The sequence below is a fragment of the Tauraco erythrolophus genome, chromosome 5 (genome assembly GCF_009769465.1).
Source record: "Tauraco erythrolophus isolate bTauEry1 chromosome 5, bTauEry1.pri, whole genome shotgun sequence".
NCBI classification, from domain to species: domain Eukaryota; kingdom Metazoa; phylum Chordata; class Aves; order Musophagiformes; family Musophagidae; genus Tauraco; species Tauraco erythrolophus.
In genome coordinates, this window is record NC_141469.1 from 37,684,764 (window position 1) to 37,707,002 (window position 22,239).

General features: G+C 44.6%; 1 protein-coding gene across 1 annotated transcript in view; it reads left to right on the forward strand.

Annotated features, from left to right (window-relative positions):
* Positions 1-22,239, forward strand: part of CD38 (CD38 molecule) — a 28,946-nt gene that overhangs the window by 5,668 nt on the left and 1,039 nt on the right. Inside the window, exons 3-8 of the mRNA XM_086612480.1 lie at positions 14,417-14,546; positions 15,210-15,345; positions 16,143-16,225; positions 17,982-18,058; positions 18,800-18,892; positions 21,143-21,229. Coding sequence (XP_086468606.1) covers positions 14,417-14,546; positions 15,210-15,345; positions 16,143-16,225; positions 17,982-18,058; positions 18,800-18,892; positions 21,143-21,229 — 606 coding nt within the window. The remainder of the gene's footprint in view (positions 1-14,416; positions 14,547-15,209; positions 15,346-16,142; positions 16,226-17,981; positions 18,059-18,799; positions 18,893-21,142; positions 21,230-22,239) is intronic.

Here is a 22,239-nt window from a genome sequence, read left to right on the forward strand (position 1 = left end):
TTGATTAGATATAAGGAAGAAATTTTTCACTCAAGAGGGTGGTGAGGCACTGGAACGGGTTGCCCAGAGAAATTGTAGATGCCCCATCCCTGGAATTGTTCAAGGCCAGGTTGGATGAGGCTTTGAGCAACCTGGTGTAGTGGAGGGTTTCTCTGCCCATGGCAGGGGGTTTGGAACTAGATGATCTTTGAGGTCCCTTCCAACCCTAACCATTCTGTGATTCTATGATTTGTGACCTGGGGAAGGAGAGGGGAAGAAACTTCTAAAACGAGGTCAGAGTCACTGATCTTGGAAACAGAATGTTGCTTTTTCAATCTAGAAATAAACTAATTTTACATTTGCAGCTCAAGAGATTTTTCATTTCCAGATATGACTGCTCCCCCCTCAGATCTGCACTCACTGCTCCGTCTCTGCTTCACCCAACCTAAGCCAAGCTCGCAAGGACCTGCTTTTTAAAAATCGCTAAAGTCGAATCAGCTTATTTTTTGTCTAATCTTTGCAAATGAGAGAGCACCAGGGATGCAGGCAGGGGTCACTTGAGTAAACGTCTGTGACTCTCCAGGCCCAGCGATCCCGCTGTGTCTGACTGAGTGGTGCAAAAACCGGTGATGAAGATGCAAGCATTGAGCTTCAATACGTTTTAATGCAGTGTTGTGTGGACACACAAGATATATTTCCTCCTTAAATACAATTGGATCAACTAATGCTGTTTTTGTAGTTAGTGGCAAATTCCTGTTTATAACAAATTTTAACAGTCTGTAGTTCCTTTAAACTTAGTAAATGTTGGGCTTGTCCAGGAGACCTTTGTCTTCCGACTGCGTGATCCTGAATGCATTTTGCCTTTCCATTCCTTTGCAGCCTGTGGAGATAGAGATATGTTTTGTCAAAAAAGAACATATGGAACATGATTTTGTGTGAGTTACTATTGCACTTGCAGCATAATTTCTTCCAGAAAGAAATCTGGGTTTGCTGTATGCTTACTTTTGCATTTGCCTTCATGCTTTGCTGGGCATTTTAATTTAATTTCCGTGTATTTGTTCACAGATTGTTACACTTTCACATCAAGCATGGCACTAAATGGCAGCCATGGTTTGATTCAGATTCACAAAAATTGTAGCTTTATTCATAAAACCATGACATTATACTGAAACTTACCTGAGATTTGGGTTTTCATTAAGAAAAAATGCCTTAAATAAGAGAAAACCTTTACTGAATCACAGTCTTCTGAAGCGTACGGTGTTACTACCTAATTGTAATGTGTTAGCACCCTATTAGAGTGCACTGCAGACTTCTGAAGCTGCTCAATTTGATATACATCAAACTGCAAAGGATTTAGCTTTTCTTTATTTTTAAAAACATGCTTTCAAAAAAAAAAAAGGGAATTGTTACCTTTGATACCCCATCTCTTTTGGTTCCAGAGCAAATAAATGGCTTTATTTGCACTATCTGTGGAAAAGGTCATGGGGTCCCCGTGGAGAAGCAGAACTTGAGCCATCAATGTCCCATTGTGGCCAAGGCAAATGGTATCATGGGCTGCATGAGGAGGAGCGTTGGCAGCAGGCAGAGGGAGGTGATCCTTCCCCTCTGCTCAGCATTGGTGAGATGCATCTGGAGTGCTGGGTCCAGGTCTAGGCTCCCCAGTACAAGGGAGACAGGCACGTACTTGGAGCATGTCTAGTGAAGGACCATGAGGATGACTGAAGTGTCTGACATACAGGGAGAGGCTGAGAGAGCTGAGACTGTACAGCCTGGAGAAGAGAAGGCTAAGGGGACACTTATCAGTGTGTATAAATACTTGATAGGGGGATTAAAGAAGAGAGAGACAGGCTTTTCTCAGTGGTATCCACTTGCAGTGAAAGTCTCCTTTGGTTTTGATGCCAGAGAGAATATCATTCTGTCTGTACCGGCCTTCTATGCATTAATCAGGAGTATTTGTTGATGAAATACTGGTCAACTTAGTTTTCTACTGCAACTTTATGCAGCTGCTTAGTCATGCACAGTCAGCTGTCTGTTCCTTGCCTTCCCTCTTGTTTATAGGTTTTATAGAATTGGCTATACAGAACCATGGCTATTGAAATTATAGCACACCCTAGGATTGAAATTATTATATGTTTGGATGAGCCAATCTAAGAGCTTGTTGTTGCTGAAAGAGGGAGTCCTGTTCCCTTCCACCTCTCCCTGCTCTGTGTTTCCTGTAACATGTAGAGATGTCGGTGAAAACAGTTGTGCTCAGAGGTGATATCGTTCAGCTATCATTGATAAGGTATGGCTAAAACTCGAGAACTGTTTAACACCTCAGAGTACCATGGGAAAATCTAACTTTGCTTACCCATAGGTATACGAGCAATAGATCCTTTTTCCTTCTGAATTTAAATGAAAATCCACCTCAAGTGTCCAAGGTTAAAAAGAGATGCTAAAGATGCAGTCTGCCTTCCCAGGTGATGACACCAAAATAAGGTATTAGCAGGGAGCTCACTCACAGTCATACTAAATGTCCAATCTGTTCTTGCAGACATGTGCCACCCTTGAAGCAGGGACTTCTCCTGACTTACTGCATTTATGCCACATCCCAGCAGTTTCAGTTCTACTCAAACCCCAATGTACTGCAAATTCATATTACAGGGAAAAAAAAATCTGCAGCTGCATTAAGCCATTGAGTGTTTCCCTGCTAAAACATACCTTTATTTAGATCATTCTTATAGAATTGTTTTTCCAAGCTTAATATTAAAAATAGAACAATACTAAAAATACACTTTCTAATCAAGGGATAAGATGCCAGCCTAAATGTGTTCCCTCTGTATCTGTTGATGACATGGCTCTCACTTGGAAGCTTAAACTGTAGAGCAGCTACGACCCTCTGTCAAAATGCAGGTGAGACTTCTGCCCTTCTCAAGGCTGCGTCCCACTTAATAGAGCTTCGCTGAAAACACCAGCTGCTTAAGCAGCTTGGTTTTTCACTCAGGAAAGCTGAAATCTAGCCAGCAAAAAAATCTGCTCATGCAGATGAACTCTTTGCTGGTTTATAGCTGCCGCCTTCCCTGAAGGCTGCTCAGCCTTCCCTGAAGGGTGATAAGGCTCAGCGTAGTCCTGAAGCACTGATTCTCAACTCACATAAAATACTCTAAGAGCTATAATCTGAAGCCACAAGTACACCTGCCCTTAAAACCTTCTCGTTCCTGCCAAAGGTGAAGGATATGTCTGATGAGGAGCTGTCATTTGTTCCCAGTCATTCCTTGTACACGAACATACACAGCCTCTCAGCCTTGTGTTTCTTTTTCCAGCCCTCCAGACTCCCCACCTCTGCCATGGGGAATTTAATTGCTCTGCCTACAGGCAGTCTTTCCAAAAATCATCTTTCTTGGAGTTTTGGATCTCTGTTTCTATCCCCACTCAGTTCCTCTGACTCTTGCTTTACTGGCTTTTGAACAATTTAATTAACAGAGAAAGCAATACTTACAAAATCAAGCTGCCAAAAAAATCAAGTCTGTAATTTTCATATTGAAAAAAGTCAGTTACCATAAATGTTGCGGTGGCAGACACTTTGCAATAATTAAACTAAGTGGGTAGTGAGAGGCTAGTGCTCATTGAGATTGACAGCTCATCTGTGATTTTTTTCCTTCATCCTTTCCCTTAGTAATTTTTCCCCTATTACCCTAGCGCTAAAAGAGCAGACAGTAGTCTCCTCAGATCCTCAGCAATGACAGCGTATTGGCTGACCTCTCTTCATTCACATTTGTCTGTTTTTAGCACAAAGATACCTGATGGGAGATTTTAGGTGGTAGAATAATAGGAACGAAGCTGATCGGTTGTATGAACGTCCCCATTTTCTGACTCAGTGGTCTGGAGATGGGTCAGGCCATCACCCGGCATGAAGAACCACACACCTTTGGGGTTGACCTTGGCTGCTGCTCCTGAGAAGAAGGAAGAAGTCCCTTCTCCCGCGTGATGGCAGTGTTCTCCTTGCCTTGAGCTCCAGTTGACTGCAGAGAAGCCCAACCACAGCTGCCTGGGCTGGGCTTGGCAGCGGCTCCAAAAAAAGCTACTCCAAAGCAGCAGTGAGACGCAGCAAGGCTGGAAGAGGGAAAGGGCAGCAGAAGAAAAAACAGAAATATTTAGGGAAAAGAGGGAGCAAAAGGATTCTGGGTTACTGAGGGCTTCCTCTCAGCACATGCATAAATGTTATTGTTCATCGCATAATTTTTGACAACATAAAGAGATAGCTACTCATAAGCTCACCTGAAAAAACAAATTGAATAGGATGTATAAATTGCACCGCTGTCTATTGCCATCACAGTTTTCCTGAAAGAGGCGGATAAACTGACACGCAGGCAAAGGTGGATCTGTTAGATGCAGAAATATCACTACACCACTTAGATCTTTTGATATGCATTCTCCTTCTGAAATATGAAGATGATACCTTAGACTCACCGTAGAGTTTGAATTGCTTTTATGCCTTTAAGGAGCTTTGTGATAACCACAGACTTCTCACGGACTTTTTAAAGAGCCAGATTTCTGAGTGCTTAGGTGCTTATCTGCATTACTGTTTTGGCTAACGGTGGTAGCAAAGGAGAAGGATTTTCTTACACCAGTTGCAGCTGTGGGTGAGGTTTGATCCCTGCAAAGGCCGGGTACATAAAGGGCTCAAGGGCCCATTTCCAGCTCTGACTGCAGAGCCTCACCACGGAGCAACAATTAAAATCTCAGTGTGGCCTGAAGACATTGGCATGTTTTAGAAAGAAAACTCAGGACCTTGGAAAAGCTGTTGATTGCAGGGGAGACCACGTCTCACCAGGGAAGCATCTCTGCCTGGTTGAATGGTTTGAACGATATAGAATCACAGAATCATAGAATCATAGAATCGTTAGGGCTGGAAGGGACCTTCAAAGGTCATCTAGTCCAACCCCCCTGCAAGGAACAGGGATATCTCCAACTAGATCAGGTTGCTCAGGGCCTCATCCAACCTGGCCTTGAACGTCTCCAGGGATGGAGCATCCACCACCTCTCTGGGCAACCTGTTCCAGTGTTCTACAACTCTCTGGTAAAAAATTTTTCCTAATATCCAACCTGAATCTACCTCCCTCTATTTTAAAAAACCATTACCCCTTGTCCTATCACAACTGGCCCTCCTGAACAGCCTCTCCCCATCTTTCTTGTAGGCCCCCTTGAGGTACTGGAAGACCGCTATAAGGTCACCCCGGAGCCTCCTCTTCTCCAGGCTGAACAGCCCCAACTCTTTCAGCCTGTCCTCATAGGAAAGGTGCTCCAGCCCTCTTATCATCTTCGTGGCCCTCCTCTGGACCCCTCTCCAACTGGTCCATGTCCTTCTTATGTTGGGGACTCCAGAACTGGACGCAATACTCCAAGTGAGGTCTCACGAGGGCAGAGTAGAGGGGGAGAATCACCTCCCTTCGACCTGCTGGCCACGCTCCTCTTGATGCAGCCCAGGACGCGGTTGGCCTTCTGGGCCGCAAGAGCACATTGCCGGCTCATATTGAGCTTCTCGTCCACCAGTACTCCCAAGTCCTTCTCCTCAGGGCTGCTCACGATCCATTCTCCGCCCAGTCTGTATTTGTGCCTGGGATTGCCATGACCCAGATGTAGGACCTTGCACTTGGCCTGGTTAAACTTCATGAGGTTGGTACGGGCCCACCTCTCCAGCCTGTCGAGGTCCCTCTGGATGGCATCCCTCCCTTCCAGTGTGTCGACGGCACCACACAGCTTGGTGTCATCGGCGAACTTGCTGAGGGTGCACTCCATGCCACTGTCCACGTCACCGACAAAGATGTTGAAGAGGGCCGGCCCAACACGGACCCCTGAGGGACGCCACTCGTGACCGGTCTCCACATGGACATCGAGCCGTTGACCCACTACTCTCTGAGTACGGCCATTGAGCCAATTCCTTATCCACCGAGTGGTCCATCCATCAAACCCATGCCTCTCTAGTTTAGAGAGAAGAATGTCGTGCGGGACAGTGTCAAAAGCTTTGCACAAGTCCAGGTAGATGACATCCGTTGGTCGACCCTTGTCCACCAATGCTGTCACCCCATCATAAAAGGCCACCAAGTTGGTCAGGCACGATCTGCCTTTGGTGAAGCCATGTTGGCTGTCAGCCACCACCTCCTTGCTCTCCATGTGCCTTAGCATGGTTCCCAGGAGAATCTGCTCCATGACCTTGCCAGGCACAGAGGTGAGGCTGACCGGCCTGTAGTTGCCCGGGTCCTCCTTGTTCCCCTTTTTAAAAAGGGGGGTTATGTTCCCTCTCTTCCAGTCATCGGGGACCTCGCCAGACCGCCACGACTTCTCATTTGAATGGCCAGTGGCTTGGCAACTTCATCCGCCAGTTCCTTCAGGACCCGCGGATGGATCTCATCAGGTCCCATGGACTTGTGCACCTTCAAGTTCCTCAGATGTTCCCGAACCTGCTCTTCAAGTACAGTGGGCGGTGGTTCATCCTCACAGTCCCTGCTAGTTCTTTCCACAGCTTGGGTGGTAAGACAAGAGGCTTTATCAGTGAAGACTGAGGCAAAAAAGTCATTGAGTACCTCAGCCTTCTCTATGTCGCCGGTAACCAGAGCACCAGTATCCTTCCGGAGGGGGCCTACATTCTCCTTGGACTTCCTTTTGTCCCCTACATACCTATAGAAGCATTTCTTGTTGCTTTTTATATCCCTTGCCAAATTCAATTCCTTCAGGGCTTTAGCCTTCCTCACTTGATCCCTGGTCACTCGTACAGCTTCTCTGTATTCCTCCCAGGCTATCTGTCTCCGCTTCCACCCTCTGTAGGCTAACCTCTTCATTTTCAGTTGGTCCAGGAGCTCCTTGCTCATCCACGCAGGCCTCCTGGTCTTTTTGCCCGACTTGTTCTTCATCGGGATGCACCTCTGCTGAGCTTGGAGGAGGTGCTCCTTGAATGTGGACCAACTTTCCTGGGCCCCTCGTCCCTCCAGGGCCGCCTCCCACGGCACTTTGCCCATCAAGTCCTTGAAGAGGCCGAAGTCGCACTTCTTAAAGTCTAGGGTACAGAGTTTGCTGAATGGTTTCCCTTGCTGCCCCATGGATCTTGAACTCCACCGTGTCGTGGTCACTGCAGCCAAGGCTGTCCTTAAGTTTCACATCACCCACCAGTCCCTCCCTGTTGGTGAGCACAAGGTCGAGCATGGCACCCCTCCTTGTCGGCTCCTCTATCACCTGCAGGAGGAAGTTGTCATCCACGCATTCCAGAACCTCCTGACTGCCTGTGCCCTGCCGTATTGTCTCTCCAACAGATGTCAGGGTGGTTGAAGTCGCCCATGAGGACCAGGGCTTGTGACCGCGAGGCTGCTCCTATCTGGCTATAAGCGCCTCATCTGCTCTGTCCTCCTGGCCAGGTGGCCTGTAACAGACCCCTACCGTAACATCCCCTATCGTCTCCGTCCTCTAATCTTGACCCATAAGCTCTCTGTCAGCTCGTCCTCCGACCCCAGGCGAAGCTCCACGCACTCCAGCCGGTTGCTGACATAGAGAGCGACACCCCCTCCTCGTCTCCCCTTCCTGTCCTTTCTAAAAAGCTTATACCCCTCATGTTGACACTCCAGTCATAGGAGTCGTCCCACCACGTCTCCGTGATGCCAATAAGGTCGTAGCCCTGCTCATGTGCACGCATCTCCAGCTCATCCTGTTTATTTCCCATGCTGCGTGCGTTGGTGTACATACACTTCAGCTGGGCCTCCGACAAAGCCGACTCGCTGGCTGGAGCGACAGGGGTTCTCTTGGACGGCAGTGTAAGTTCGTTTGAACATACCTGCGATCCTTCCTCAGCTTCTAGACCCTCGGTGCTGGCACTGGTGCCATGCTGACAGCGGTATGAATCTGACTTCTTGGCTGGAGCGGCTGGAATTCCCTTCTTCTGTTCTACAGGTACTTCCAGCATATCTTTATCATTCTTGATATTCCCCCCCTCCCCCTTCAAATCTAGTTTAAAGCCCTGCCAATGAGCCCTGCTAGCTTTTGAGCTAAGACCCTGGTTCCCCTCTGAGAAAGGCATGTTCCATCCGGTACCATCAGACCTGGTTCAGGGAAAGCCTCCCCATGATCAAAGAAACCAAATTTCCGTCAGTGGCACCAGCCTCTGAGCCATCTGTTAATCAAATGATTTTCTGTTCCTCTCTATGTTCTTTCCTGCCACTAAAGGGATTGAAGAAAACACTACCTGGGCTCCTGACCCTTCGACCAATCGCCCCAATGCCCTGAAGTCCCTTTTGATGGCCTTTGGATTCTCTCTGTTAGCTCTTCACTACCAACTTGCATTACCAGTAATGGATAATAATCAGAGGGCCGTACCAGAGCAGGGAGTTTCCTAGTGACGTCCCTGATGCGGGCCCCAGGGAGGCAGCAGACTTCCCTGTGGGTTGGGTCTGGTCGACATAATGGCCCCTCTGTTCCCTTCAGAAGGGAATCACCTATGACAATTACCCTCCTTTTTCTTTTAACAGGGCAGTCAGAAGTCGTGAGGCAGACTGACTCCCCTTAGGCAACCCTCTGCGTGGGCCCTCGTCTATGTTTTCTTCTTTTGATGAGGTTTTAATACCGATGGCAGTCTGATCCGGCTTTGGAGACACCTCCAAGCAGGGACAGCCATCACCCTCCCTGTCATCTAGTTCCCCTTGCAGAGCACTGTACCTGTTGCATAAGGACACCTGGGGGGGCGGGGGAATTGCTATTCCATTGCGCTTGCCACGCCGAGCAGGGACCTTGTGCCATTGCTCCTTGTCCCCTAATTCCTCGCATTCCCTGATCCCCTTTACCCTCTCCACTTCTTTCTGCTCTGCCACAACCAGATTATGGCAGCTGTCAATTTCCCTCTCGCTTTCCCTAATTATTCTTAACCTGCTCACCTCCTCCCTGAGTTCCAGCACTTCATCCTGGAGCTGCGCCATCCGGCTTAGCAGGTCATCAACCTGCTCGCACCTCACGCAGCCATCCTCAGGGTTGCTCCCAGCTACCAAGGATAAGCTGTGACATTCCTCACAGCCTGTGACCTGAACACCCACATCCCTTCGAGTGGGTGCTGAAAGCACATTTTTTGGTTGAGTTCTCCAGAACAAATCTTGGAAGTCATTTTTCACTTGTAAATTTAAAAGAGTTCTTATACCTGAAGCATCTCTCTTGAATTTTTGAGTAAAAAACTAGAGGCCACACAGCCCGAGGAAACACTGCCCTTCTAAAGCCAATGCAGTCCAGTGCTGAACTGAAGGCAAGACATTGTTCATGGTGTAACTGAAATCAGCAGGGATGAAACTTATCCTTGATATACTAATTAAATCAATTTCAATTGGGGATGAATTTGCTCCATCACGTCCAGTTAAAGAAAAAAAAATTACAAAAAAAAAAAGATCTATATTAATAGTGATTTCCTAGGTAGCTCAATGCCATCTCATTCCTTTGACTGAAGGGATACTCTTTCAAGGTTAGCCAGGCTAGTGTATTGATATGCAAGAGATAATGATGTAGAAGCTGTCCATTTTCTAATATGCACATTAAAGTTTGGCCACTAGGATAGCTGCTAATGGAAATATTCTTGGCCCCAGCTTCTGTTTGAGAGATTAATGTGATATTCTTATAAAAGATAAATGAATAGAAATACTCAAATTCATTGGAAAATGCAACTTCTACCCAAATGTAAGGACAAATGCAGGATATGCTTTGTGTATATAACATTGGGATTTAAGAAGGAAATGTAGTTTTAATGGTTGTTTGTATCCCAGCCCTTATTCGGTGCTATATTGAGTGCAGGTTATCGCCTCTGTCTCCAAAAGGTCATAAGGCAAGTTCTGCAATCCTCACTTTCCAGAGAAAGGGTTGCAGGTTCAGTTCTTGAGTTAAAGCAGGTTTCACAGTGTTCCTTCTAAGTCTGTTACTTATTATTTCACATTTATCAACATTTCCCAAACTCTATTCGTTAAAAAAAAGTTTGAAAAAATTAAATATAAAATTATATTTTACATGTCGCTTAATTTGGATTAAATATTTCAGATTCTGAGTGGAACAAAAGGCCTTAAGTATTTCAGCATAAACAAAGTTAGCCTCAAAGGAAGAAATTCATTATGCTTAAAGAAACGATATTTGCAGATATGATGCAGAATTAATATGTAACTCAAAACACAAACAAAAAGCAGAGAAGGAGAGCACACGAGCCCCACAGCAGTGTGCTACATAAGTATTCACCACGGACTCTTGCGTCTGAATTAGATAAATTTAATTAATTAGTAGACCGGTGATCTCTTTCGCACCCCTCCTTGCTTTTGTAAACCCAGAAAGAAAACACATTGAGCCCGTTCTGTGACTGAGAACTTCCCAAAGAGAAATTGGGAGCAGCCTTAAGAGGACAGTTTGCATCTCAGGCGCTTTTTTGGCAAGGCAGATGAGCTTGTTTAAACTCGAAACTGTTCTTGCTGGAATTTTTAGCATACCGAGTGCCCGCAAACCTACATTGTTTTCAGGAGGCCCAGAGTTACAGCAGGTCTCTGCCCTCGCTCTGCTCAGTGTGAGTTCAGTGCTGCACACTAGACAAATATTTTCTTGCCGTGCTGGAAAAAGGGGCAGGTGAAACTTTACTAATAGTGTCTACCTCAACAGTGAGGCTGGAAAGAGTGGCGTATCTTCCTGGAGCTGGATTAACAAGTCCTAACGTCTTCTTACTGCTTTTTTTCATGTATCAACCAAAAATCACAGTCCTGCATGACCGATAATCTCTTTGAGATGTGAAGCAAAACCTGTATCTCATATCAGAGTGCTAGCAAATCAATTAATTATTTTTATTCAGTTGTAAAAATATACATGTTGATAGGTGAGGACAGCAAAAACGAAATATTGTTTAGCTTTTGTATGCATTTTTTTACATTGAAGATCTGTATTTTGCTTTCTAAAACAATGCTTAAATTGCCTGGTTTCTATAAAAGCCCATCTTCATGCCTTATCGTTCTTCTGTATGGTACAACTAAAAGTACCACACTGATTACCAGCTGTAGAAGAGCTGCCCACATTCCTATGACATTAAACATATAGTTTCGCTCAGCCCTGCCAGGGCTGTGGGTAAAGACTTTTTCAGATATGAGTGACATCCATGGACACCATCAAGTGCTGAGCTTGGCGTCCTGAAATGCCGGAACACCAATGGTTTGACTCTGACTCAGGCAGCTGTCTCGGCAGGATCGTGAATCACCTGGATGGTTGTTGCTTCGTGCTCCTTGACTCCAGCAGCAGAAATGCTTTGTACTGTGTCTATCACTTACCTCTCTTCTCCTTTGGAAATAAAAACCCCACAATTTTTCTCATGATTCCTTGAAAAATATTTTGTCTTCTGAGACCAAGCTTTAAAACTTTGCAGTATGAAAGGATAAATGATGAGGTAACCAGCTGTCACCTGTGCCTGCTAACACTGTTACATATAACAGATTTCAGGAGTAGTTTAAAAAAAAAAAAAAAGTCCTGCTCCTGCCAGGAGGGCAAATAATTTGACAGATTGGAAAGTGTGAACCATATAAATGTCTGTGAGATGTACCAGTGCTTACAGCCAAGCCCTACAAATTCTCTTTACGATACGTTGACTGTGCAAAGTGAAGGAGACAGCTGCCTATTCTGTAATGCCCCTTAATCAGCAGGAGCCCTCTTTTTGGCTGATTCAGTGTGCTCATTTGTGTTCCTGTGTGGCAGGGAGAGGTATTTACTACTTCCCAACCCCTAAATGAAGTACTGCAGTTGGGAGGATGGTCTCTGTGGGTTACTTACACAGTTTGTAGCCAGAGACAGGCTCCTCCAGGAGAAAATTTAGTACACCCAAGTTACATTCTTCTAAGTAAAACATGTGAATACTCCCTGACATGACAGTGCAACAGCAAAGCGATGGCTGTGCTCCTGAGAGCATCTGCAGTTTGGCTTCTTATTTCTACAGTGAGAGTAACTGAAAGTGCATTCAGGCTCCTGGATAAAAGATGAAAGCCCAGTAAAAAAATCGTCATTGTAATTAGTTTTACTTACCTAGAAGTGAATTTGGTTCATATAAACAAGAGGTGTGTCCCTAACACAGCTGGGGCTGTCCCTGTAGCTGACTGGCATGGGAAGAAATGAAATCCTAGTTGGCCCTATGGCCAGAGCCCCTCCAGGCTGCCCTGCCTTTCTTCTCCCTGCCCCAGGCTGTCTGCATTTTGGGAAGCACGGTGCAGTGGCAATACTCGAGCTTGTTTGAAATCGGCAAGGTCAGGCTGCGAGTATCCGCAGCCCAGATAGAGCCCTGCGGCGTCATGCACTTGGCTGCCCCAGGAGTGAGAGGTGAGGACATATCCACCATAGACCCTTCACAGAGGAGGACTGGAAGAAGGTGGAGAGTGGAAACCTGCTGTAGTCCACCACCTTGGTGGTATGACCTCCCAATAACCAATTTTACATGTAATGCTAAGTTAGATTTGTTAGTGCATAAAGGCAGAAGGGCAGGAAGGCCAGGGACATCTTGCTGTGGATTGCCTGGTCCTTCCCGGTATGATACTGGCCCAAGCCCCTGTAGTGTGGCTGATAGAGGTGTTTCCTCTGGGACGTAGTGCTGTCAGATGCTGTCACTGTCTTCTGGACATAGACAAAGTCTGCCCTCCTCTTTGGCGTTTATTTTCCATAAGGCTTAGGAAGGGAAGGAAGAGGATTCATGTCCAAACAGCGGGGAGACAACCAGGAGCTGAGAAGTGCTTCTGGGTCCTGTAGTTTAGACGTGGCCCATGTAGTACCAACAGCTCAACTCCTCTGCATGCCAGTTTGCCCCTCTGATGTTCAAATGGGCACTCAGTAGAAATCGTGATCAAGTTCAGTAGTAGGAATGAGGTCACACAACTGTAGGGAAGATTAACTTGAAAATGTTTGGAAATCTTCAATGAATTACTACTGTTTTTCTTAATCACTTTAGGACTTTTTTAAGACTAATCAAATTCCACATCCTACATGTTACCCGAGTACCAGCTGGTAACAAAGCCTGCAGCTGTGTGTCTGTCATATACTAATTGATCAGTGCCATTTTTACAGTGCTCTGAAGGCATTAGCTTCTTCCCGCAAGCAAATTTCGTTCTTCCAATGGCTTTTAGTGGGAACACACTGGGAGATGATTGCAAACAGTGAAGAAAGAGTGGATGAGTCAAAGACAGTCAGAATAGCTCCATTCAGACATGCAGACAGCAGGACAATGCAGTCAGCATTTTAAATTTACATAAAATAGGGAAGAAAAGATGCAGAACGGCTGCCTTAGTGTCATTTCTGTAATGCAGGGGGCAGGCGTTCCACGGGGCTGAAACTGGGGGAGCATGAAGAGGAGGGGAGGTGCACCCACGGGGGACAGCCCTGAAAACACATACCAGACAGACAACAATTATGAATTATCTTAGCGCAAAGTTTTCACTCATTACCTCAAGCACAAGGAAGCAAACATCCTGAGCTGTCCCAAACGTTGCTGTACGCTGCAGCCTGGGGAAGGGAGCATGGCACGGCTTCAGCAGGGAGCTACGGTTGCTTGCCTGTGCTGGGCAATGGATTTGCTCTTGGCGGTGTGAAAGGAGCCCTGCTTCTGTCAGCAGAGAGATGCTTTTTTCCCTGGGCTGACGAAGCAGCATCTTGAGAAACGAGCGCGCGCTGAGGTGGTAGGGTTGTGTCGTGGCACGAAGCAGGTCCCTCATGTAAGCTCAGGGGAATTCCTCTGACTCCTGCCAGTCAGAGCACAAGGGCCAGGACCTGTAATGCGGTGGAGGATCGGGAAGAGACTGAAAAAAACTCACTGGAGACCAAGCACCTGATCTGGAGCTTAGTTATATGTGTGCAAATCAACTGTGGCTCCAGCAGAGTCAATAGCTGTAAGTTAGTGCATAAATGAAAATAATATCAGGTCCAAACCAGCTAGACTCATGCTTTTGCTTTAGATAAAATTATAGATACTATTTCAGTAGAGTTGAACACTCAGCAGGGAGAAACATGGGCATATTTTTGCCTCACTGTACCTGAGGAGGCAGTGTCCTTCAGTCATACTTTCAAAATGTACAGGCTGTAGTCTGCCATATTTACTTCTCATGATTTGGTATGAATAATGCAGAAATTTCATCTTCTAGTTATGTGATATCAGCACTGCTCTTTTAAAGGACAAAAACATAGAGGACATTCAGATATTGCAATAATCAGTAATTTAAAATGCAAGAGAGATAAAGATGTTTTAGAACTGCTCATTTCTCGATTTAGACTCATTTTGCTGAAGATACTCTGCTTTTGTAATGGATAATCTATTTTGGTGCCTGAGCATAGTTAGAACTCTTTTAAAATCTGATCCATAGTGTTTGACGGTAACAGAAGGAGATCCTTTCACAGCCATAAATACTCATAAACACTAATTAACTATGTTTTAATCTTTCGGCAGAGATAAGGATTGCCTAAAAATATGGGAATCATTAAAAGATGCGTTCATTTACAAGGATCCCTGTAATATTACATCAGAAGACTATCAGCCTTTAATGGAGTTGGCAAGTCATCCTATACCCTGTAACAAGGTAACGGTGCGATGCACGGTAGGCTGCTTACCTAAGATTGTTGCGTGTCTGTGCAGTGCTCTGAGTGATGGGATCTTGTCCGTAACGATTGTGAGGGTCTGTAGGTCGGCGAGGATGATGTTTTGCTCTTGCACTTACTGCAATAGTCCTGCAGTTACCACCTTTGGACCTCAGTAACCCTGTTTGTTCTCTGTCACTGGAAATTGTCCCTGTGTAAGACTTGCCTCAAACCTCAGTGCGGGGTCATCCTGGTGAAGTGACAGTGATGTCCCTGTTCCCTGAGCGTAGGGCGCTCTGTAACGAGCGTGCTGTCGTGCTGTTAGAGGGACACTGCTTCCAAAAAGCTGCTTGTCCATGTGCAGTTCAAAAGCACACAACAAATTAAGTATGCATCCTGATGAGAACTAGTCAAAACCTTTCTTTCAAAATGCTTTACAGGCTGAACACATCCATTTCCACAAAAAATAACCGCCCAAAAAGGTTTCAGAAATGGGAGCGTGGGCTGCAGAAATAAGAACTAACCCACTAAGGTGATCTTGCAGCGTTTCAGTAAAAATGGAAACACCTTAATTATCAGGAAAACGTTTTGTTTTTCTCTAGGAAAATTTCCTGACCAGCTCTAGTGCAAATATCACTTATTAGATGTTGTACCTTATTTCACAGTCACTGTTTTGGAGCAAGACAAGTGACCTCGCTCATCGTTACACAAAATCCAATCAAAATTTCCTTACCTTGGAGGACACCTTGTTGGGTTATATGGCTGATAGAGTTTCATGGTGTGGAGACCCCTCTGCCCCAGGTACTAAGTCCTGTTTTTTGCAAAACAAATACAAACGCTCGAATTCCAGATTATTCTTTTCTCTTTTCTATGTAGACCTAAACACAATCCTTTTCACATATTCTTTTCTTGCAATTTAGTTTAAAACCTTAACTGTATTTCTGTCCCGTGTTATGGAAAACTGAAAATAATACTTAGTTCGCAGGTTAATTTAAAAAATACGACTTTGGCTGTTATTAAAACACCAATTTGTTGCTTGGACTAATGGTCACATCTAGCCCTTTTTATCTAGATTACTCGCTTCCTTCCTGTGGCTTCTTTGGGAGAAATTGAAAAACAAGAATGCCATTCAAAAAGGTCCTGGCCATAGGCCGGTCAAATTGGCAGGGGCAGCATGTAGGTACCCTGGGGTTATTGCTGCCCGCATGACTCCTGGGTTGGTGCTTAAGGCTAGCAACCTCTAAACTGGGCTGGAATTACTGAAAATGTTGGGCAAAGTTTAATTTTTCAATGTGATTGGACAGAATTTGTCAAGAGCCAAGCCGTTTCTCACATTTAGGACTACGTGTTTTCCCTTCGCAGTTTTTCTGAGAATTATCTGCATGCAAGGTCTGCAGCTGCCTCCCTGAAACGTGTGTGAGCAGACAGGAAGACCTTTGAACACATGTGAATTCCTTTTCCTCTTAGCGCCCTGTCCTCATGTAGCCTTCTTGCTTTGGTAGGGGGCAAATTTTTGCCATCATTAATCAGCTCTCAAAGGCATATAAACATTGCAGCAATATTAACCTTAGCTATTCTGTAAACGTATTCCTTCTCAGGAATCAACTATGAATCTTGTCCAAAACGAAGTGAATGTGAGAGCAACCCTAGCTCTGTGTTCTGGAAAACGGCATCCAAGATGGTAAGATCTAGAATAAGTCTCTCCGAATCCAAGAATGTTGAAAGGCACTAAGTTCCTGACACTGCCAAAAATGTGAGTTTGCAGATTGGACTTAAAACATGGAATAGTAGAAGTTCACGTGAGCTTTAGCTTCAGGTATTAAAAATCATTGGAAATTTGTATTTCCAAGGTCCCATATTTTATGCACAATATTTAATGTCACTGTAGTTTGGGCACTCTCATTTTGTGGACAGAAACCATGTGCCAGTGTCTAGAACAACACTTGGCAGACAGCTGGAGCTGCTTACAGTAATAATAATCACCACCTGAATTAAATCACAGAACTGAAATTGCTAAAATGAAATACATTTTAACATGTTAATGTTGAGAGCCGTGTCCAAATTGGCACAGAAATTTTCCAAGCAGCTGAGAATCCCTGTGCACCTTCCCGGCACGAACTTGAAGAGCATGTCCTCCCACAATGGTATCTGGCATGGTTCCTATGAGGTACCCACCCATATGCACATGCCAGCTCTCCTCACATGAATGAGACCCTGCTAGTCCAATGGATGAGACCCTGCTAGTCCGAGTTAAGCAGTCAGCTTGCCTTTGCTGAACCAGCGCTTTACAGAAAAAAAACTGCCAGAAGAAAAACCTGCTCTCCTGTATTGGTTTAATTTTACATGTCTCCCAAGACTTCACCTTGATACAACTACTAGTGGGTGACTGCCCAGGTGGAAAACAAGCATTCCTGTGTGCTTCAGCTTTCATGTACGTAAGAAAAAGTCTACTCCCCATAAAAAAAAGTTTTGGGTAAACTAGTGTACATAAGGTTTCCAAGCTCAAAACAGTTTCTATGTTCTCGTTAGTCCTCTCAGTTCCAGAGTCTGGGAGGGATAATCCACCATACAGAGTTAGATTTGCTCGACTGCAGGCTTTCTAGTCCAAATAAATTTAAGATCTACTAAAACTCACGCTTAGTACATTAGAAAGTTACACATAATGAAACTTTCCTGCAACTTCACAGCTCTCAAGATCTGAGTTTGAGTCACATTGTTTAGACATAAGAGGACTTGGAAGGTTTGCTACATACAGTCACCTGTGACAAGCTTTTTGAAAATTCTTTGTCTTACCAATGGATTATATAATTAGAGTGGATACTTTACGTTGTAACCTTAGTAGTCTTTAAACATTTGGACAGGAGTTTTAAAGAATAAAAGAGAAGTGACTACATGATTGAGTAATTTAAAAATCAAATCAAACAAAACTCAGTGATGAGTTTTACTAAAACCAGGGGAGAAAAATCCCAAGCCACAAAAGAACACAGAGCATGAGTCACAAGGTAATGAATACACATGGTTTGCATGTCCTTAAACTAGTGGTAACTCTGTTCTGGCTCATCCTCACCACCTGAGTTAAAGCAGTCTGAGGATTAATCCAAATTACTGCAGCCCCATCAGGCAGCTGTAGCTGCTGGGGCTCTGGAAAGCCCTGTAAAAACTGAAAACAGCAGTGACAGAAAAGTTGCTTCAGCAATTCCATACAGCCTCAGACTGCCAATTCATAGCTGGCTAATGCAGCTTTAACACAGTTTTGCCATAGCCTTTAGAGGTTTTTTTTTCACTGACATGTTCTGCCAAAATATTGGCCAGATCCTCTACTTGTGTAAGTCAGTTCTGATGACATCAAAGAAGTTACAGTAATTTCTGCTATCCCCAAGTCTGACGTGGCGCTGCATGTAGTGTCAAAGAGTATCATGTCCTTTTGTTTTGTTCAGTTTGCAGAAGCAGCATGTGGTGTGGTTCAAGTGATACTCAATGGATCAATAGAAGCTGGAGCTTTCAGAAGCAGCAGGTATTTACTCAGCATGCTACCATCCGTGTTTCTGTGGGGGCTGCGTGCTGGTGAACGTGTCTTTGGCATTGAGTCCCAGTGCAGGATGGATTTGGGTTGGCTCATGTAGGGTCTAAACAATTGCCTGTTGTAGAGCTGATTCACTCACTCCTTCTGTAGTGACTGTAATTAAAATCCTTCAGAGAGTATGCAAGTGAGTATCCAGTATGCTCTTACTGCATAAAGTAGCATTATTATTTTTATTATTGTTGCTGTTATTATAATTACAGTTTTTTGTTTTGTTACACATGAATGACACATTTCTAACTGTTCATGGAGCTGACTGGATTTTACCCCTCCAAGACTGGGCGTCCTTGGGTTACCTGGCTGGAAATGCAGTCTTGAATAATACTGAAAGATGAAGAATATGGTGGTCGGAGGAACAGTCACTTTCATTTCCTTGCAGCACCAAATCAATAGCCAATAAACCGAACAGGAGAAAAGGCGCTGAAGATGGAAAAACTTTAGCTTGTTTCAGTCGGCAGACAGTTTGAAAAGTTCTCCTGGAAGTGAAAAAAGAATGAGGAGAAAATATTTTACCATAAGGCAATTAAATAGTCTATGAATATCCATTGGCAAGATAACATTCTTTCACTGAGAATAGCAGTAGCACGAATAAGCACTAGTATTTGGGGCATGTAATCTATACGTCTTCCTCAGATAATTAAGAATGTTTTGCTTTTTCGCATCCCATTCTTACAGCATCTTTGGAAGTGTTGAGATCTTTAACCTAAATCCAGCTAAAGTCTCTGCAGTACACGTTTGGCTTATGCATGACATCGGCGGGCCCCGAAGGTAAGTCACAGTGGTACAAAATGATGAGCAGTGTGTAGAAGGCAGATGGCACAACTCAGGTCTGGCGAGTGACTATGGAACAGTGACACTGTCTTAAAACCGCTCACAAAACCTGCTCCACATTCACTCTCCTAGCTGCTTATTTACTGGTAAGGATAACATTTATACTGCTGTTTTCGTCAGTATTTTTCATAGGTACTGCTCAACAGTTATAGTTAAGACACAATGACATTTTCCTTGCTTTCAAGAGGTCCCATACCTTTAAATTACAACCCCACTGAGCTCTACAGACCTTTATTATGGGTGCAGCACTGAAATCAGAGCAGGCTACATTTGCAAGGGTGAACAACTGGAAATTGTGTTTGTCCACAGGAATAAAATAATTATGCTGAGCAAAACCATTTTTGATAAAATAATTTCACATGCTGGAACAGGTTTCCCAGAGAGGTTGTGGAGTCTCCATCTGTGGACATACTCAAAACCCGACTGGGTCCTGGGCAACCTGCTTAGCTGATGTGGGTTGGACTAGCTGATCTCAAGCAAGCCCTTCCAACTTAAATGATTCTGTGATTTTTGATTACAAATTTGTAGTTTAAATGCTTGCCATGGAATTCCTGGTACCAGAACAGCAACCTCAAATCACATCTGAGCCTTTCTGAGTGGCCTTTTTCATCCCAAACAGATTAATTTGCAGATCTATCACATTTCAAGCACCGAGTGTGAGGCTCAGTGCCTTTGAGCCCCATTTCAGAGCCGGTTCTGTGGTTCACGTGGTTACAACGCCCTGCCATGGTTGCTCTCGTTCCTAAGGACCTCCCCTGGCAGAGGCAGCCGCTTTGGTGTTGTGGGTCAAGAAGCAGGATGTGATGACGCAGTGCAACTCAGGAACAAGCACGGATCCAGCAGAGAGCCTTGCTTAGGCAGTACTAGCTCCAGTGTCACAACCCCTCCCTGAGCTCAGACACCCAGAAGTGTCTCTTTGCCGCACAGGCTGACACATCTGTCGCAGCTCGCAGGCATGCAGCTGTCCTGTGGTCAGCATGGCAGACATACGCTTGTGGCCCGTTGCATAGAGGTTTGCTGAAGGAAAGGACATTGGGTAATCTGTATGTTAGTTCCCCCAAACGTGGCACTAACTTTCCTTTCTCCCAGGATTTCCCAGCATCAGAAAAGCCATCATTTTCCTCCTCAACACCTTCAACAACCTGGTGCCCTGCCAGCCTGCCTGACACAGCTTTCTCCTGTGCCAAGTTCACAGCAGTTTTTTTTTATTTTCTACTTCCTTCCAAGGAGAAAGAGGAAGGGTAGCTCCAATATGTACTCCTTTTGTCTTCTCATTTGTATCCCATGGTGAACCACTGATAACATCTGCTAAGTCTTGTGAACAAGAAGAGCTGGCTCTGCTTTCCACTAATGCCATATGTTAGGAACTGGATTTGCTCTGATGTGTGTCCCATACTCTGGACCAGGAGATGATTTTTATCCTGAGCTAACAAGTTTTTTGCAGCGGCTCTGGCTGTGTCCCTGATGTTTGTCAATCCTCTCACTAAAGCTTTGAGGCCCCTTGGGCTGTTTCAAGCAAATTAAGCATAGAGATAAAGATCTCAAAGGTATGACATTGCTACATGCTTCATGAAACCACCATCAGCTAGATGGAAAAGAAATACACAAGTTAGGGCTCCTGCCAATGGAAAAGTAGTTGAAGGAGTCCCTTGTTAAAACAGAGTAGCAGAAGCCACAGACTGAGTCAAACAGATAGGAGATGCTCATATCCTGCTTCCTCCCATGTTTTCTATCTGCTTCTTTCTGTATTGTGTCCTACTTGGGATTTTAAAATCATTAAACTGCCGGTTTTAGTGATTAGCCCTTTCTCATCACGCAGAGGGCTTGATCACTTTGTCCTTCCACAGATTTGAATGTGCCTTATATCGTGCTCCTGCGGATAGAGGCCACCAGCAGCTCTGGAGCAGTTCTAGAGCACATTGAACTGTCAACAGAACTGAATTGACTCCTACAGATATCTGCCTGCACAGAGTTCTTGTGCAAGATGCACAGTTGAACATCACAGAGCTTCTGCCAGCAAAGGCCCAATGGTAGCCAAAACTCCAGAAACCCAATAGGCTTTACAGCACATTAGCAAACAATCTTTTAAAGAATCTTACCTGAAATAAGGCAAAGTGACATAGTGTGGAATTTAGCTGAGCTTCTTGTACACACAAGGAACACAAGTAACAAGACTTTTCTTTCCAGTGAATCCTGCTCAGGTCATTCCATAAAGAGGATGAAAAGCATCTTAGAAGAGCGAAACATTATGATCACCTGTGAAGATAATTACAGGTAATTATCTGCTCTTATTGATATCAGTTTGCAAACATAAAACTAATGTTGTATCTCCCTCTTGATTAATATGTGTTTCCTGGTTTATAGCAGACTAGAGCGGACTCCCCTCTTACTGCCATCACATCCCTTTGATGTGTCTGTGTGCTTCTCAGGGGCTTCCGCTTGTGCAGCAGACTTCACCTTGGCTGGGCCTGGGGCTCGCTCTCTGCCTTGCACTCCAGGAGGTCATTTGCCTTCAGGGAAGGAGAATCTAGCCTCTCTCAACAGATTTTCATCTGACTGAGTTTTTACCTACAATAAGAACAACCAAATAGGCAGCTTTCCTCACTGCTGCACGCAGATAACGCAGTGTGTCAAGGATGGCCCTTTTTCCATCGCTATAGTTTGGGCTTACTTTCCATGTAGCTGCTTTGTCAGAGAGTGAGGCATGAGACATGACAAGTATTATTAATTACTATAATTCCCCATTGTCAGGAGATAAAAACAAGAGACCAGGAAACAGAACAGCCGAAGTTCTGACTTGCCTGGAATCTCTATCTGCCTGCTGAGGAGATAAAAGCCTGAAACCCTTTATTCCTGTGTGTGGGTTCAGAGACCTTCCACAGAGCAAAAGTGTTCTTTAGTGACATTAAAAAAGCAGCAAAGGTTCAATATTACTCCTATCTTATCTATCAGGAACAGCTTTTTGGAGTGAAGGACTCATAGTGGGATAAGAACATTTCCCAAGCAAGCATTTCTATAAACTACTGAGTTTGTGACATTAGTTTTGCATAAGGAAAAGTTGTTCTGCAAATACCTTATCTGGTACTAGGATTTTAATCTTGAAGGCAAAGCAATATATTCCTGCTAAGGTATTGCTAAACCTGATTAATGGGTACTCTGCACATTGTAAAAAAATCAACATTGGTGTGGTGCATAAATCTGCCAAATGGTGATGCTCGTGCACTTGCTTTCTCTTTGGGTAACTGCAGCCTTTAAACAATAATCCCAGGACATGCAAGTAGGTA